Source organism: Stegodyphus dumicola, chromosome 2 (assembly GCF_044657685.1).
Source record: "Stegodyphus dumicola isolate Sdum_Otavi_A_Nest chromosome 2, ASM4465768v1".
Classification (NCBI taxonomy): Eukaryota; Metazoa; Arthropoda; class Arachnida; order Araneae; family Eresidae; genus Stegodyphus; species Stegodyphus dumicola.
The window spans coordinates 163,364,528-163,384,627 of NC_140769.1; the positions used below are offsets into that span (position 1 = coordinate 163,364,528).

At 34.6% G+C, this 20,100-nt stretch overlaps 1 protein-coding gene across 2 annotated transcripts in view; it reads right to left on the reverse strand.

The window, feature by feature from the left end:
• Mulk (acylglycerol kinase-like protein Mulk) overlaps positions 1 to 20,100 on the reverse strand; it is a 91,561-nt gene that overhangs the window by 61,277 nt on the left and 10,184 nt on the right. For both annotated transcript variants that reach the window (XM_085811402.1, XM_085811401.1), the window contains exons 2-3: positions 19,032 to 19,071; positions 5,600 to 5,679 (exon numbers count right to left, since the gene is read on the reverse strand). In XM_085811402.1, coding sequence (XP_085667528.1) covers positions 5,600 to 5,679; positions 19,032 to 19,071 — 120 coding nt within the window. The remainder of the gene's footprint in view (positions 1 to 5,599; positions 5,680 to 19,031; positions 19,072 to 20,100) is intronic.

Genomic DNA, 20,100 nt, shown 5'->3' on the forward strand with positions numbered 1-20,100 from the left:
TACAGGCAATAGGCAAACAGTTTCTACCTATAAATACTAACTGACAAAAGCAATGTCCCTTGTACATTTTTATAATTAAATTTATTTTTCTCACTGTCTTATTCTTAATTACTATGTGCTATTACATCATATTATTTGTTCTTATGATTTTATGATATTGCAGGCAGATAGATAAAGGATAAGTATCCATTTTGATAGTAGTTGTGGCGACTCTGTAAACATGTGTTGTACTCGCCAACCGCGCACCGTTATCACTAACTGTAACCGAAGGTGATTTCGGCGACACACAGTCACGTCTCGTCGTCGGTGCGGTTGGTTGCTTGCTTTCCTCCAACGTGATTGTCTATCGACTGTAGTAATTAAGTTTTAATATTGTGATGTGATTAAATGTTTTTGTTATCAAAAATTGGCTCTTATGGCATGTTATGAATTCATCCTTAAATGCACTGGCAAATTCCAATACACATAGTTTGTTGTTGCACACAGCCGCAACCACGTGCAACAAATGGTGACTTCGGGATGGTGAGGCTTAAGCCAAATGAATCGTCGAAATTTATAGTATAGCAGAAATTTTGTGCTTAAACAAGACCTTGTAATAATGTGTGAAATGCAGCTGAACCAATATTTTTTACTTATCGTGTCTATTGGATCGTGCATCAGTTTCATCATATTACAGCCACACGGATTACCTTCATGTTTCCTTTTGTGATCATCTTTCAGACATGCGGATTACCTTCATCTTCCATTAGTGATAGTGTTCCAACATCAAGTGAATGGATAATTTCTGTACATCAAGGTGATATTTTCTACCTTTTATTCCGCACATGGATTCGTATGTATTCGTCAAGCGGGTGAGTTTTTTCCTATATTCATTTGAACCCAGGTCCTAAGATTAATTATTTTGTGTTTCTTCACGTATACTGCAACAATATTCTTGAACTATATCGTTCTTTTTTTTTTTTTTTTTTTTTTTTTTTTTTGTTATCTGTATTTATTCATATTTATTATGGCTACTAGCGATCCTCTAGCCACTGATGACAAACAAATGGCTCGCGTTGCTGTGAAACCTGCCCCATTTTGCCATAGTGACCCCAACCTTTGGTTTTTTTCAATTAGATGCACAATTCAAGCTCGGGGTATAACACGCGATGACACGAAATTTTATACTGCAATTTCCGCCCTCGACACTGAGGTTCTTCAGTCAGTACACGAGATTGTTCTGAAGCCCCCCTCGGATAATAAATATGAGGAATTGAAAAATAAATTAATTTATGTTTATGAGTTTTATTATTTAAGTTTATGAGGAGTCTGAAAACACCAAACTAAAGCAGTTATTACAAGATTTGCAACTTGGTGATATGCGCCTATCCCAGTTATTGTCAAAAATGCAGGAGCTCGCGGGTGACAATTTTAAGTCCAATGTTTTACAATCATTGTGGCTCAATCATCTCCCGAACAATATCCAAGCTATTCTTGCCTCCAGTAACGAGAACCTACCCCAACTGGCCAAATGGCAGACAAAATTCATGATGTTCTCCAACCACAAGCAATCAGTCAAGTTCAGCATCCCAGTGTTGATATTTCATCTCTTTAACAACAAATCCAGGAATTATCATTGCAGGTCGCAGCCTTACAGACACAATCTCAGTATCGTCCGCGCGGTAGATCGAAGTCCCGGAACCAAAATAATAGGGAATACCAACGTGCTCATTCTGGTACTCAATCAGACATTTGTTTCTATCACAGCCGATTCGGTGATAAAGCGCGCAAGTGTACACTTCCACGCAAATTTCAGAAGACCTCTTTAAACTGAAGGGGCCGTCACTCGAAGCCATGAGTGACAACGGCCCATGCATTAGTTGATTGTTCGTAACAGATAAACCATCAGGCAGACGTTTTCTTGTTGATACAGGTGCTGACATTTTGGTTGTACCTCCCTCTCTTGCCGAATCCAAACGGCCACCTGGAAAATTTAACTTATTTGCAGCTAACGGGTCAAAAATTGCAACATGTGGAGAAATATTAATGTCTTTGGATCTAGGATTGCGTCGTAAATTTCAATGGCCATTTGTCATTGCTGCGGTTTCGCACCCAATAATTGGTGCAGACTTTCTGCAAAAATTTTCTCTGTTAGTCGACATTAAAAATCGACGCTTACTCAACTCCACCACTGTCTGCAGTAGGTAGCATTGGAAATGCCACTAATTTTGGAATTAAATTAATTCCCGGTAATTCTCCTTTCCACAAACTACTTGAGCAATACCCTAACGTCATCTGCTCAGTAACTGGCAAACCGACTGCTGACCACGGTATTGTACATGTCATAGAGACTACTGGACCACCAATCTTTGTCAAAGCACGGTGGTTGCCTCCAGAGAAATTAAAGGCTTCAAAAGAAGAATTTAAATACATGCTTGAGCAAGGAATCTGTCGGCCATCTAAAAGTTCATGGGCCAGTCCACTCCATATGGTCCCTAAGAAAAACGGCGACTGGCGTCCTTGTGGGGATTATCGACATCTTAATTCAGTTACTTTGCCTGATAGATATCTGGTTCCTTATATTCAGGACTGCATGCAAGTCTTGGAAGGCAAAAATATTTTTTCTACGTTAGATTTGACTCGTGCTTACCATCAGATCCTTGTCAATCCACCTGATATACCCAAAACTGCTGTAATAACACCTTTTGGATTATTCGAATTTCCTGTCATGACTTTCGGATTATGTAACGCTGCGCAAACGTTTCAGCGCTTCATTAATGAAGTCCTTCGAGATTTAGATTTTTTTGTCCCATTTTTCGATGACATTCTGGTAGCCTCGACAACTGAAAACCAGCACCTTGAACACCTTTGCATAGTCCTTGGCCGATTTCAGTCTTATGGTGTAGTCATTAATCCATCAAAATGTGTTTTTGGGAAATCTAAAGTGTCATTTCTTGGTCACGAAGTTTCTTCAGAGGGCGTTCGCTCACTTAGTGACAGAGTCACTGCAATTCAAAATTTCCCAGAGCCAAAAACTGTTCAGGAGCTGCGTCGTTTTCTGGCCATGTTAAATTTTTATCCTTGCTTTCTTCCTCATGCCGCTGAAAAGCAGGCACCTTTGCACACATATTTGGTTGGGAGTAAAAAGAAAGATACGCGGCCAATTATTTGGTCTGATGATGCCCGTACAGCCTTTGTACAATGTAAGAATGACTTAGCGTCGGCAACAGCTCTTAGCTATCCTTCTAAGCACCCTTTAGCATTAATGGTTGACGCGTCTAATACGGCCATGGGTGCGGTTTTGCAGCAACTGGTAGACGGAGCATGGAAGCCTCTGGCTTTCTTCTCGAAAAAATTTTCTGCAGCGCAATCAAAATACAGCACGTACGACCGCGAACTTCTTAGTGCGTATGAGACTGTTAAACATTTTCGCCATATGGTAGAAGGTCATGTGTTTTCTATCTATACCAAACACAGGCCACTAATTTTCGCTTTTCGACAAAAGCCTGACAAGGCTTCTCCTAGGCAAATGCATCATCTTGATTACATAGCGCAGTTTACAACCGATTTTAGGCATGTAGAAGGCCCTCAAAATACAGTTGCTGATGCTCTGTCCAGAACTGAAGAGGTTCAGTTGTCATCAACAACAGATTTCACCGCCATTGTGAATGCCAGAAACAGGACTCAGAATTGCAACATCTTTTGTCTGACAAGTCTTCTCATGGACTTAATTTAGTACCTATGCAGTTAGAACCAGATCTTTCACTGTACTGCGATGTGCAAGGTAATGTGGTGCGGCCATACATTCCACTGAAATTCCGGCATGGTATTTTTAGCGGCCTCCATAATTTATCCCATCCTGGCATCCGTGCTTCTTGCACGTTAATTCAACAGTGTTTTGTATGGCCTGGTATGCAGAAGGACATCGCTGCATGGGCGAGGTCATGTACAGACTGTCAAAAATCAAAAATTCACAGGCACACTCGAACTCCATGTCAACCCTTTGAGTTACCATCTGCTCGCTTTAGCCACGTACATATCGATTTGGTTGGACCCTTACATTATCTTCTTACGTGTGTCGACAGATACACATGTTGGCCAGAGGCTATCCCTGTTGTAGATATGTCAGCCGACACTGTGGCAAAAACCTTTTTTTCTGTATGGATTTCACGGTTTGGGGTACCCGAGTACGTTACCACGGACGGCAGTTCGAATCTTAATTATTTACTGCATTAACAAAATTCTTGGGAACTAAAAAGATCCATACATCACCATACCACCCGAATTCCAATGGACTTGTTGAGAGGTTCCATCACTCTCTTAAACAGGCCATTAGATGCCATACTGCTATTCACTGGGTTGATGTCCTTCCTACTGTGTTGTTAGGACTCAGAACGGCTATCAAAGAGGACCTGGGTTCTTCAAGTGCTGAAATGGTTTATGGTACCAATTTACGTTTACTGGGAGATTTTATAAATCCCGCAAGAAACTCACCCAATGTCCAGCCCCATGCATTCCTCAAATAATTGCATGAAACCATGGCTGCGTTATACCCTAAGCCCACAAGCATACATTCTTCAAGACCTGTGTTTGTGCCTAAAGGACTCGCTACATCCTCACATGTGTTCTTATGGTGTGATGCATCAAAAAAGTCCTTGTAGCCTACCTATACAGACCCACATCTAGTTCTAAGTCGCACATCCAAGAACTATCGGATACTAATCGGCGACAAAGAGACAGTGGTGAGCCTTGATCGTCTCAAACCAGCCTTTATCTTAGCACCACAAACTGTCGAGACTGGTACATCAGTCCCACCTCCTTCGAAGGCACCTTCATCTATTGGATCTACACCAAAATCTGCTACTACGTCAGTTCCTGTGCCTGGATCCCAGAAAACAAGTGCTCCTCAGTATACACGTTCCGGACATAGAGTCCGATTTAACCCTCGGTACCTTTAATTTGTTGCCACTGGAGGGGGAGTAGTGTGGCGACTCTGTAAACATGTGTTGTACTCGCCAACCGCGTGCCGTTATCACTAACTGTAACCGAAGGTGATTTCGGCGACACACAGTCACGTCTCGCCATCGGTGTGGTTGGTTGCTTGCTTTCCTCCAACGTGATTGTCTATCGACTGTAGTAATTAAGTTTTAATATTGTGATGTGATTAAATGTTTTTGTTATCAAAAATTGGCTCTTATGGCATGTTATGAATTCATCCTTAAAAGCACTCTAAATTCTTAGAGGTATCAAAAAAGAAAAGACTCAAATTATATTAAGTAAGGTTTTTCTCATTTAGGTATTAATGGTAATATTCAATCTTTTTGGGGGGGAAATAAAAAGCATTAACTTCAATTTAAAAAATGATTTGATTATTTTCTAGCAAAACTTAGCACTTCTTAATTTTAAATTATTGTTGCCATTTAATGAAATCAGTGCATTTTTGCAGAATAATATTTATAATTTTTGGTGAAGAGAAACCATGACTCCCTTGAAACACAATAAGCTTCTTTTTTTCACTAGAATCAGGTCAAATTTAGATTAGCAATCTTTAAATTTTAGCAATTTATTAAAATAAACTAAAAATCAACAAAATATGCTTTGAAAGAAAAAAATTCCTTACCCATTATTAGCTTGAGGATTCAGAATGACAGTTACATGCTTTGGTTTTGTCATTTCAGGTAACGGTTTTTCACCATATGTCTGAAATTAATTTTTGAAATAATTTCCTAAATTATCAAAATATGCAAACAAAACATATATTAGATAATATCATTTAAGAAAAGTATCATTTTTGGTTGGTATTCTGTAGGTATTCATTTCTCAGGCTATTTTTCATTCCAAAGGCATACATAGTTGGATATGTCTGAAAGATGATCCAAAGTCAGTTTTGGAACAAGATGTTTTAACAAGGGATTTCATTTTAGACCTACATATAGCAGGTTGGGGTTAGAGTAGACTTTAAGGTACCTTTGTATTATGGCAAAGTTGCTGTTTCATTTATGGTAGCCTGAGTAGTTGAATGTTGTGGAAACCCTACTGTGATGTAATCGGGTGCATAAATCTGGGAAATTTTGAATCACGGGATCTAAGCGCTTTTGTGGTACGTGTTGGTTTTATTGTTTAGACAGTAGAATGGCTGAATGTGGTAAGATTAATTTGAAGTTTCTGTACGATTTGGAATGAAAGAGAAAAGAGCGTTAATTGACTGGTGTGTAAATGAAGGTTTACTTAGTAGCCATTATAAGTGTTCTGTATGTAGGAAGGAGCCATTATAAGTGTTCGTCTAGTCGAACGTAAAAACCGTTTAGGTGGATTTGAATGGGGTAGAAAGAAGAAAGGTTCAGATGTGGCGATGCTGCTATACGGATTCGAGTTCAGATAATTTTAGGCAGTTTTTGGATGCTGTTAAGGATTTTTGTGTGTTGTGTGCCACAGACTAAAGACGAAGGAACTTCTAAATAGGGTAAGTGGCTGTAGTTTAAGCTATAGGTAAGTGGCTGTAGTTAAGGTCTGTAGTGCTTAAATGTATAACATGTTTTTCCTTTTTTATGTTATTTTATTGCTTGGTTTAAAATGTAGTTTATTGAGATTATGTATTTTTTGTTTGCCTGTATTGTAGAATTGGATGCTCCTTTAATTTTTTTAAGTGAAAATATATCGATGTGTACATGGACAAAGTGAAGGGAGCGCGCAATGCAAGTTTGTGCAATTCTTGGATTTTTTTAAAGTGACAATAGCTCAATGTGTATATGGGTACCGAGTTTGTGCAATTCTTTGTCTTGTTATTTTGGCTTTGTGTAGCAGCGATTTTTGGCGCAAAAATCGCCATTACGCAAGCCAAAATAATAAGTCAAAGAATTGCACAAACTCGGTATCCATGTACTGCCGAAAATCATTAAGTTTTGCCAAGGGGTACCCTAAAATATACTTTTACCCAGGTTGGTTCTTCTATCATTTTACAACAGAAACACATTTACATACGCCGGTAAAAAATATATTTATGGGTGTCGCTTGGTGATAATTGGCAGCACCTGGACACCGAGTTTGTGCAGTTCCTTGACTTGTTATTTTGGCTTTGTGTAGCAGTAGAACTGCACAGACTCTGTATCCATGTGCACATTAACCTATTTTCACTTAAAAAAAATTAGAGAATTGCACTTAGGCATTGTGCACTTCCTTGACTTTGTCCACGTACACATCGATCTGTACTCACTTAAAAAGTCAAAGGAGCAGCCAACAAAAAATTTATAATCTCAATGAACTACATTTTGAATCAAACAATGAAATAACATAAAAATGGAAATTCATCTTAGCAACTACACAAAGGAAAAATCCACTTACCTTCTTTACAAATTTACCTGTCTTCAGTCAAACAAAATTCCTTAGCAGCATCCAAAAACTTTTTAAAATTATCTGAACTAGAATCCATTTACTGGTGTTGCCACATAAATTCACAAAAATAAGAGTAAAAAATATCCTCCGACACTCGACCTTCCTACAAACAAGGATACTTAAAATGGCAACTAAGTAAACCTTCATTTACACACCAGTCAATTAATGCTTTTCTCCCTTTCATTCAAAATCATACAGAAACTTCAAATTAATCTTACAACATTCTGCCATTTTACCATGTAAACCACAAAATAACAACATACCAAAATCCGTCCCATAATACAAATTTACCACAATCATGCAACCAATTATGTCATAATAGGGTTTCTATAACATTCAACTACTTTGGTTACCATAAATTAAACAACAATCTGATGATAAATGAAACAACAACTTAGCAATAATCCAAGGGACACCATTCAATCTACTCTAACCCATACGCCCAGTGCAATAATGACCTCACAAAGCATGATTATAAAATTTAGGCAAAAGGTGCAGGGAGCTATGGATGCTCATGTACCATTAAGAACAGTTTCTGGATAAGTGATCAAAAGCAGCTTGCAAACATGCTGTTCTTTATGAAGATTGCCTGAGCCTGTTTGTTCAAATTGTAATGTTTGTCTATCTGTCCGTCATATTTTAATTCAGTGTCCATATTTTAATAACCTTCGTCAGAAGTATTTTAATAGCTGTGACTTACCTCTCGACCGTTTAATCGGAAGGGAGGTGAATTGTAATTTATTTTATTATTTAAAAGAGACTGGCTTTTATCACCTAATGTCATTTGTTTTGTAAATTGTGTCTTGAATTTTAAATGTATGGTTTTAACTTGTGTTTATATGACTTCATCCTCTGGATTTGATACATTTGTCTACTTGTTTTTATTTATTGTATTTTAATTTCATCAATTGTACTCACCCCATCTCACGTTTGGCGCACTATAATCAACTTTGGTTTTGCGCCATAGTCTCTCACTCACTCACTCACTCACTCTATGAAGATTGCCATTTATGCAAAGTCACCAATGGCAATGATTGCAATGGTGTCAAGATAAAGTCTCTTGGATGATTAAATGGCTCGTGTAGCATACAGTGACAGTTCCCATTTCTGCTATGCTTCATTCATGATCGTTGTCAAGTAAGACTCTGCAAGTGACATGAGACAACTCCAACCCTGCTTTGAATATTTAATGCCTCATTGTTTAATAATGTGGCATCATTACATGAGGCACCAATACCACAGATAGCTAGTTACCTATGGTTCATATTACAGCCACAATAATAGTAGACTGATACATGAGAGAAATACTCCAGCTATTCCCAATTTATTGCAAAATCTTGTTTTCCAGCAAGATAATGCCCAACCAAACATGGCAATCACCAGCAAACAAAGCATTTAGATGATTCCTTGATCATCAAGGTCTCCAGAACTCACACCATTTAAGCATTTGTGGGACATGATTAGCCATCACTTGCTTAATCTGCTCCTGTCTTAATTGGATGACAAATTGTGGAGGATGATTGAAAACATATCATTATCCACCATTTAGGACATTATCTACACACCGATTTCATTTATGCCTCAAAGGATTATTAGTCAAATGACTACAAGAAGTGATTCTAGCTTCTTACAGATCAATCTGTGTATTTGATTGTTGTATTGCATTACTATTTTTCATTTACATCAATTATATAAACATGCATCAAGTCAAACAACAAAAATCAGCGTTATATTTACAAAATTTTCACAGGACTAGTTTCGATGGTTTTACCGAACCACCATCTTCAGCTGCAAAACCGCAAATGAACAAGATAGGAAATAATGATTAGATAAGATAAGGAAGCCTGGACAAGAATAAGCAAGTGGCGCCATCTGTTAGTAAAACCAGAACTAAAACATAATTTCTTTAAAGGCCGAAGGCAAATTTGGATTGGAATTAGGATCGTTAACTAGAACAGAAAGATTTTTATGAATGTGAAATGCCTCTAGAAAATCCTGTTCTCCAATGGAAGATGTTTTTTGAATAATTTTGGCAGCAGAAAAACTGAAAGTGTGGTTTTCGGACCAACAATGTTGAGCAACAGAAGACTTCTGTGTTTCCTTTTTTCTAACATATGCCTCATGTTCCTTGACGCGAAATTTTAAGGCTCTCTTAGTTTGGCCAATGTAAATTAAACCACACTGGCAAGGAATCCTATAAATACCCCAGGAATTCATATCTGGAACGGGGTCCTTGAGTATGGAACTCGGAATTTTATTGATGGGAGAATAAACAACCCGAAAGTTAAATTTCTGCAAAATATGTGCAACTTTATAGCTAATTGATGGAAAGAAGGGAATGACAACAGAATTTTTATAATCTCCTAAAACAAGATTGTGCCTTTTAGTGTGTTGAGATGAGAATTTTTTAACTGCTTGATTAATAATGTTGGGTGGAAAGCCCCTGTCAATAGCTATTGCTTTTAAATACTTTAGTTCTTCATCAAGGGCTAGTTTGGAGGAGCAAACTTGAAGAGCACGGAAAACATAGGAATAAAATGAAGCTAACTTTTGTTTAGTCGGATGACATGATTTAAAGTGTGGTGGAAGGCAAACCGATGAAGGTTTACGGTAAACCGTAGTACTGAAGTTGGATGTGTTACGTGTGACCAGAATGTCGAGAAACGGAAGAGAATTGCAAGTCTCAAGTTCAAAAGTGAACTGAATAGCAGGATCAATAGAATTCATTGTTGAAAGAACTTTATTTAAATCATCTTTATTACCTTCAAACAGAGTAAAAGTATCGTCTATGTGGCGGAACCATGCCGGGAAGTTTAAAGTTTCAAACAATTTTGATTCATAATAATGCATGTAGATATCAGCCAGGATGGGACTGAGCCAGAAGATGCAGCCAGGATGCATCTTCTGCTTGTCTGTCAGTTTTCATCACATCATATTCACTCTTCTATGGTGTTATATTTTCTCTGTTAGATAATGTATATGTAAACTCTTAAAATGCTTAAATCATTCATTGCACTTGAAGTGGCCATCTTTGAATCATTTAAATTAATAACACTGTACGTTACCTAAGCATTGAGCAAGATTAGACTGGTTTAATCTTTTAACTCTTTGACATGCGGTGGTCACACCCCGAAACCACCAATTTTTGAATTTTTTTCTCCTCTTCTTTCCGAAATTTTTGAGTGAAAATCAATTGATTACTGGTCTATACCTCTAAATAACACAAAATGACTGCAGAATCATACATGTTTTAGGTCTTACTACTTCAAATCGGATGCCTTTTAAAATTCATTTTCAATGAGACAAAATAACTTCCTTTTATTAATATAAACAACTTAAAATTTTAAAAGTTATTCATCGCACATCATGATTTCTATCCTAAACAATAAAAATAGCAATAATTAAATGGCATATATAAAAAAAACCTCTATATGTATGGCATTTGCTTTGTGGTTTCAGGGTGTGACCACTGCCTCACTAGAGCATTGTGTCACAATGCTTACATAATGGCGTTTGCTTGCTTCTCAAATAGGAATGTTTATTTTTACCCGGATATAGATATGGGGTTTTGAAACTACAGAGTTATTTTATTACTAAACAATACCTGCACCTGCCCAGTAAAAAAGTCTTTCTATTCCAGAGACTTTTCTCTGACCTTGACACACTTGCTTTCCAAGTAGGTTATTGTGATTTTATAAATTATTTCCTGTGGTTTAAATTTAATGTAAATATACTTTGCTATAATTAAAAATAGAAATCGTGTAAAGTTTTAAATTAAAAATATTTTCTGAATATTTTGGGATGAAATATTAATAAAATAAGTATGAATAGGAAACGAATGATCTGTACCAGAGCCAAAAAGAGGAAGCCCCCACCCCATTAACATAAAAAACCACAAATTTCATGTGCCAATAAAAATTTTAGCATAATATGAAAATTTTTTTATGTCTCATTAATTAATACTGAACTAAATAATGCCATTACTTACAAACTCACCAATATACAAGAAAATGTTATTGCAAAAATACTAAAAGCATTTCATAAGAAACTGCAAATTTCACAACCATCTAGCTACAATAGATTAGCAAATCTATATGCTCTCCCAAAATTTCATAAATCACCACTCAAATTTAGATTTATTGCTAACGGTACAAATAATTATAAAAAGAATATAGATTACATGTTTGCAATTATACTTAAAAAAATCTGTAATTTAATCCAACAACTTGTTAACAAACAACACAATTATAGTTGGATTATTTATAATAATGCTCCAGTTCTCAGCAGTTTTAAAAGTTTAACAATCAAGAACATTAATTGCTATGACTTTGAAAACCTTTATACTTCTCTACCATTAGAAGAAATTTTTACTAGTTTAATGCAACTCCCACAACTTTTTCTTGACATACTTGACATCCTTAGTATTGAAAGATGGAATAATTATCTGAAATGTGGATTATTCAATAACTACATTAAATTCAATAATAAGATCTTTCAGCAAGTTAGAGGAATTCCTATGGGAGAAAACATTTCTACACAAATTTGTAACCTATTTCTTTTTACTTTTGAATATAAATTCCAACTAAGTTTAAATAAAATTGAATTAAAGCTATTTGCTCATACTTTTAGATACATAGATGATATTATAACTTTCAATAATAATTCTACTTTTGAGCAATTCAAAATTTACCCAAATAGTTTAACACTTAATAAAACAAATAAGAATCAAGATACTATTGAATACCTAGACCTGCAAATTATTAAACACAGCAAAATTAAATTATATGATAAAAGAAGGAATTTCCATTTTCATACTATTAAACTAATTAATTGGAACTCTAATATCTCTAGAAAAGTAATAGAAAACACGTTTCATAGCCAAATAATCAGAATAAAATATATGTACTGAAATAGACAATTTAAAGGAAGAAATGATAAAGCTAATTAATGTTCAAGTTGATAACCAAGTACAGTCAAAAGTCGTTAATTCAGACACCCATAATCCGGACCTCAAAGCTAAAAACTTTCTGCGCACGCGCCGCGTTGGCACATGCGCACAGGCGTTTTACGCGTGCACGTAAGACCTTGACTACTACGCATATGCGTGTGCGCAAGTGCAGAATACGTTTTCGCCTGCGCATTTAATGTATAACGGACGGTGTAAGCTAAAATTATCTAATTATCTATTTCAGTTAATGTTAATGATTGCGTTGTTCCTTAATCTTCGATTTGGATCCCGCTTATTATTTTTTGCAGACTGTAAGAGCAATTTTATAAAAGTAAACCTGAAATTTCGATTATGTCAAATAGAATTTCCCATGCTGGAACTTCCAAAGGATCTACAAAACAAAAGTATGTTTCGATGTCCAACAAACAAAAAGTGGAACTGCTCCAAAAAATGAATAAAGACATGAAGAATGTGACAGAGAGGTTAGTGAAAACGAAAAAATTTCGTTTGACAAGTTAGTCGGTATTCTCGGCACAGCAATTAACGGGAGCTGAACAGCGGAACTTTGTAACTGAAAAAGAAATTATGTCTGTTTATAAATTAAAGAGAAAGTATTATCACATAAAACGAAGCAACTTAAACAACTTGCATTGAAAGAAATGTTTAATAAAGTAAACAAATAAATATTAAGCTTTTTTTTTTTTTTTTTTTTTTTTTTTTTTTTTTTTTTGTAAATTTTGATACCCTTTAGATCATAATTGTTCTTTATTTCATTAATTATGGTTTTATATTTTTAATTTTAGAATTTCTGCATGCCATCTTACGAGATTTAAACTGATGATCTATAATCTGGAAAAATCGATAATCCGGAATCGCCGAAGTCCCTACGAGTCCGGATTAACGACTTTTGACTGTACCACCAAAATTTATTAATTTATATATTAAAAAAGGCGGACATTAACTTTATAATTTCTTGTCTCTTTTTGATATGATAACATTACCTTAAACCTTAGCTGGAGGGTAATGAATAATAAAGAAGAGTAAAGAAATTATTTGTAAATTTTTATTGTAAATAAATTTGTAAATATGTATATTTAATCAATACTGGATTCTTTCCTTTTACTAATAAAGGGCCAACTCTTTTCAAAAGTCTCAATTATAGCCGGAATTGAGTGAAGATTTTAATCTTCTTTTAATTTTCCATACTTTAGCCAGTATTTAGTTAAGTTTTTAGATGTCGCCAAGGCCTTCGATAGAGTATGGCTGGATGCCCTCATGTACAAATTACACAACCTGGGACTCCCAGGCTACATCACAAACATAATTAAATCCTACCTAACCAGTAGATGCTTTGTCGTTCATGTTTCTGGTTCATTATCCACAAACCGGCCTATACGGGCTGGTGTTCCACAGGGATCCCTTCTGGGCCCTACCCTATTCAATATTTACGTGAACGACATCCCTACTACACACAACACAACACTAGCCATGTATGCAGACGACACAGCGATCCTTACGCAAAGTGCATTTGTTAGTTCAGCAATACAACAGCTACAACACCAACACCACATCCACTCGCTAGAGACTTGGCTGACCAAATGGAAAGTCAAAGTGAATGTCGACAAGACACATGCCATGCTGTTTACTACTAAGAAGAATTTCCCGACTCACCTGCAAATGTATGGTGTGGACATTCCCTGGGTCAAGCAGGTCCCTTATCTTGGGGTGATCCTCAGTAAATCTCTTACATGGAACCCACACGTTACACATATTCTCAGGAAGTTTCGAGCTAGTAAAGCTTCACTCTTCCCCTTAATTGCTCGAAACAGTGTTCTATCTATTGATAATAAGTTGCTCATTTACAAAATCATGTTGCGTCCAATTCTTAGTTATGCATGCCCCATCTGGGCATGCTCATGCAAAAGTTTGAGAAAGCAGTTACAAGCTGCCCAAAACGGGGTACTGCGTATGATATGTAATGACCCCTGGTACATTCGGAATAGCCAAATTCGTAAAGAGTTAAGAATAGAGGATCTTTGTGATTTTTATTGCCGCCTATCTAGGGCATTTTATGATAAACAGGAACTTCTGGACAATCCTGTGGTTGTTAACTATTGTTATGATATTAGAGACCCCAATTTCAGTAAACGTCCAAGGGCAATCCTAAATGTTAGTAATATGTAATTTTGTATATGTGTTATGCAAATTGTTGCTCAGATTCTTTATTGTATATTGTTCTTTTTTCCTCCTGATTGCATTTTGTTTTTACTAGTGGCACTATGGCGTCGCACTTCGTATTTTGTTTCTCTTGTGTGTACATGTATTCTTCTGTGAAATAGTTGTTAAAAAAATAGTTAATTATGTATGGATTAGTAATTAGGTACTTAAGAAAAAAAAATATGTATTTAACTATTAGCACTTATGTATTTAAACTCTTACTCATTTAATTATTTAGCACATTCAGTTATATTTCTCATAATTTGAAACTTTTATCATGTTATTCGATGAGGGGTAGGGCTATGGCGCGCAGGCACCCTGGTGGTTAAGCACCGCAGTTCAATGCATTGCATAGTTAAGTTTTGATATACCAGTTAAAATCAAGTTAATTAAACTTTCAATTTTTTCTTTCTTTAAATTTAACTTCTTTAAGGAATTTTTTTTAAAGTTTTTTTTAAGGACTTCGTTTCACAAAATTTTGGGAAATTTTTTGACATTTTAAATTTTGCTTTAAAACTTAAATTCTAAAACATTTCATTTTTACTTAATTACTTTAATTATTTGCCTTGCAATATTTACACAATTTTTCAACAGAACTCACATTTCACATTACAAACAGTTTACATTTATTAATTCACAATACCACTTAACTCTATTTTACTTCAAGCAAACTTACCTCTCTTGATTGGCTTAACTCCCTAAATAATTTATCGTTAAAATTAAAACTTGAATTACATACCTTTAGGATTTTTAATTTTTATATTTTAATTTAATTTTTTCTAGATTTTTTTTTATATATTTTAATATTAATGTTTGTAAAAAATTTTTAATATACCAAAGATAACAGCTTGCCACTCAACTTTACCTACATAAGCGCCATCTATATAATTAATTTGAAGAACACACTTACTTCTCTTTAAAAACACTTTTGCAGACCCCAATGCTCATTAAGTAGGTAAGTAAAAATTAAAACTTACTATTTACTTGCTTTAAGTATTTTTTTAAATTTTTTACGTTGTATTTACGTTTTTTCTAGATATGAAATTATATTTTTAAGTATATATTTGTTTTTTAAAAATTGTGAATTAGTTCTTTATGTTTCTTATTGGTTTATATGGATTATGTCTAGTTCTTTTTTAGTTTCTTTTTATTGTTATGCATATTCGTGTCGGGGAGGTTTCTGAAGATAAGGGATTCTAAAATACATTAGTATCTAGATTATTTTTTATAAAAAATTAATTTTTTTAAAATTTAATTTAAAAAAAAGTTTAATTTAATACTTGACTTTACTTGCTTGTTTCTCAAAAGACTTCATTAGTATTTTCCTTTTAAAACTTTAATTCTTAAATGCTAATTTCTAAGGGTACCACTTTATTGGTATTTCTTTTTGGACATTCTTCACTTTTTACTTTTGGTTTTGACTTTTACCCTTGCCTGCATGAATGACGAAACACGAATTGAATGATTGGAGAGTTAGGTTTGGAGGCAACTTCCCCTTGATAAGTCTGCCTCCTGCCTGCTCAACAGTCATTCACTTATGCATTTTTAAAAAAATTGTTTGGATTATTTTAATTTGCTAAATTAGTGAATTTATTTTCATATATTGGTTATGCACTTGATTTGCTTATGCTTCTGAATTTAAATGATATTGTAGATTAGTTCGAGAATTAAATCTTTTATATGTTTACACAGTTTTTTAAATATTTTGTTTTTTATTTTATTTTTGTGGCTTTATTTAATTTTATTATAATTATATTTTGTGGCTTTATTTAATTTGCTTTATTTAATTTTGGCTTTAAATTTGCTTTTTTACTTTTTTACTTTTATATGTGTTTGTTAAAATTTAAATTTAATTTGTTTAAATTTAAATAACACTGGATATATACGAGTGAAATTTATACCCAGGCAGTGTACATTTTGTAGTACAAGGAAGAAACCTCATAGAAGAAGATACATGTGCGAAATGTGCAATGTGGGTCCATGCATGTAACAAAAGACAAAACATGCTTTGAACAGTGTCACAAAAAAAAAAAAAAAAAAAAAACTGAATCTTTTTTTTTTTATCCTTATTTTACTGAGTTTCTTTTATCCATTTAGCAAAACGTTCTTATGTAGGTACTTATATTTTCACTGCTATAGAAAAATTACATAAATGCTTATTTTTTAATTTTTTCTGACGATTTACTCTGTAAAATAATGTAAAAAAATTATATATAATGCAATTCTTACATAATTTTTTTTTTTAAATTCGTAAATTTTGTCATTTATTGGAAACGCGCACGGAGAAAGGTAAGTTTTTTTTTTTTCCTACTACCTCAGTAAGTTTCAAAGTTCTAGACGTGCGGTGGTTTCACTGTGTGACCACCACCCACAGAACAATGGACAAGAGTGGATTTTTTTAAATTCATATATTATTTGTCTCTAGGATCATAATATTCAATTTCTAGAGTTTTTTCTTCAGTTTAAAAAATTATAAAAATAATATTATGCATGTCAAAGGGTTAATACTCCCCATAAGCATTTTCTCACTTGCTAAAAAATGTCTGTGCTAATGACCTGCTACTGAAATTCATCTATGAGCTACACCTATTACACATTTGAGGAAGGATAGTGATAAATTACAGTAAAAAGGCATTATAAAAAGTAGATTTTATGCCAAGATAACTAGTTTGCAGAATAATTTATTACACATGCCCAAGTGCAATTAAAAAAACTCATTACAACTGACTGTGATTTTTCAGAAATAAAGTTAGTTAACAGTATTTCAACTCTTGCACTAATCACTATAGAAGTTGATTCTCAACTGAATAAACTGGCACAATGGGCATTTCCTCATTTTCCTGGCATGTTACATAAATGTAAGCCAGTTTCTCTTGAAAATTCCTTTAATGAAGGCATCTTAGTACTTCCTTGTTAAAATCAAATATCACTTAAGATTTATGTGAACAAAGAAGTACAAATATCTCTTCTAAAGTAAACAGCCAATGTGTATTTTGCCATTATTGGTAAAAGTATAGTCTAGGGTACCCCTTGGCGAAACTTGGCGATTTTTGGTGGTACATGGATACCCATTTTGTGCGATTCTTTGACTCGTTATTTTGGCTTGCGAAGCGGCAATTTTTGCGCCTAAAATCACCGTTACACAAAGCCAAAATAACAATTCAAACAATTGCACAAACTCGGTTCCATGTACAAATCGACTTATTTTCACTTAAAAAAAAATCTCGAATTGCACAAAAATGGCATTTCGCGCTCTTTTAACTTTATCCATATACACTTCGACCTATTTTCACTTAAAAAAAATTCCCAGAATTGCACAAACTTGCATTGCGCACTCCCTTCACTTTGTCCATGTACACATCGATATATTTTCACTTAAAAAAATTAAAGAAGCATCCAATTCTACAATACAGGCAAACAAAAAATACATAATCTCAATAAACTACATTTTAAACCAAGCAATAAAATAAGATAAAAAAGGAAAAACATGTTATACATTTAAGCACTACCAAAAGCAAATATTCACTTACCATGATTTTTGAGTTCGCTTCGCACACCCAGAGCCTCGTAAAAATCAAAATATCAGTCATGCTCAAATGACTTTTTTCAAACCAGGTACTCTTTCTGATCGAATGCTTCACATAGTGACCATCTGAACCTTTCTTCCTAGAAACCCATTCAAATCCATCTAAACGGTTTTTACGTTCGACTAGACGCATATCCTTCCTACATACAGTACACTTATAATGGCTACTAAGTAAACCTTCATTTATACACCAGTCAATTAAAGCTCTTTCCCCTTTCATTCCAGATCGTACAGAAACTTCAAATTAATCTTACTACATTCAACCATTCTACCGTCTAAAGAATCAAACCAACACACACCACAAAAACGCTTACAAAACAGCCCATGATTCAAAATTTCCCAGAATCATGCACCCGATTACGTCACAATAGAGTTTCCATACCATTCAACTACTCAGGCTACCATAAATGAAACAACAACTTGGCGATAAATCAAACAACAACTTTGCCATAATACAAGGGGTATCTTAGAGTCTACTCTATCCCCATTACAAATATCTAACCTAATTGCTCTGAAATGCAAAAGATAGTCAATTAATTTAGAAATGAAAATTTAGAAATAGATTGCACACTTGACCATGAAATCATACACAGGCATATAAAAATGACTTTTAAACTCATTCTGATGTTATAGCTTTACATTAAGTTAACTATGGTTGATGAACTTTTCAAAATGATACAAACTGAATTAAACCAAAAATTACATAACTAAAAGTTTAAAATGTTAAAAACAAATTTCAAATATTTAAAATTTAATAAATGGCAAAAGTTTGCAATGAGATCATTACCATTTTATATACTTTATATTAAATCAAAATTTTTATTCTTAAATTGGTGATTAGGCAGGGCAACTTATATTTCACTGAAAAAAATGCACTTATATGTATAATGAATTCTTGTTATATCTTACCTTCGCTTCTTCACAATATGCTCGCATCATCTCAAAAGTCCTGAAATAATGAATAAGTAAATAAAACACAGGTCACACAGGCAGTTAAATATTAAATATTTTTGATAAAAATTTTTTATTTCTACCAAAGAAAAGGAAATTTTAAATAATAAAAAATATAAATATTAATATATAAAATTTTGCCCCGTACTTCAGCCCATTAAGAGAGAGTTCAATTGTAGTTGAACATGCTGTGACCTCCCCTTGCCTGACATGGGGGCTCTCAGAAGGAAGCAGTGGCCTTTGCAGGAAAGGCATTCAAAATTTGATTGATTCTCCTAAAGCAAACACTGAAAGGTTTATTTATTTATTTATTTTTAATAAAAAATATTCAGTGCACTCAAAAGCAAACTAATGTGAGAACAATGAAAACTCTAATACCTACAAAGTACAATTAAAGAAGTTATAAGGTATTTCTCCCGCCTTCTTAGCGAGCCTTCATGGTGTAGTGGTCAGCACACTCAGCGTGTAATTGGGAAGTCCGGGGTTAGATTGCCGGCGAAGGCGCTGCTAATTTTTCATCTTGTCTGCTTCCAAAATATACCTAATGTATCTACAATGGCACCTGAACTATAAGTCTCCACACCCAGGATTTGGCGAGTGATTTCCCTAAAAAACCCTAGTCACTCTTTAGAAGGGGGAGTATATAAGGCATTTCTCTCACCTTCTTAGTGAGCCTTCGTGGTATAGTAATCAGCACACTCAGCATGTAATTGAGAGGTCCAGTGTTTTATTAGCGGCCAAGGCATTGCTAATTTTTCATCTTGCCTGCTTCCAAAAAATACCTAATGTCTCTACAAACTGTTGTTCAAAATTCTCAGCTCCAAAAAGTATGATTAACCCTCCAGGCGGCAAGGCCGTATATATGCGTTCGAAAATAATGGCTCTCATAGCGGCAAGGCAGCATATATGCGTCCAAATATTTTGGTCCTTATGGCGGCAAGGCAGCATATATACATAAACCTAAATTTTTGCACGAAACGGCAAAGCAGCATATATACGACCTGTCTCAGAGTGCCCTCCCCTCACT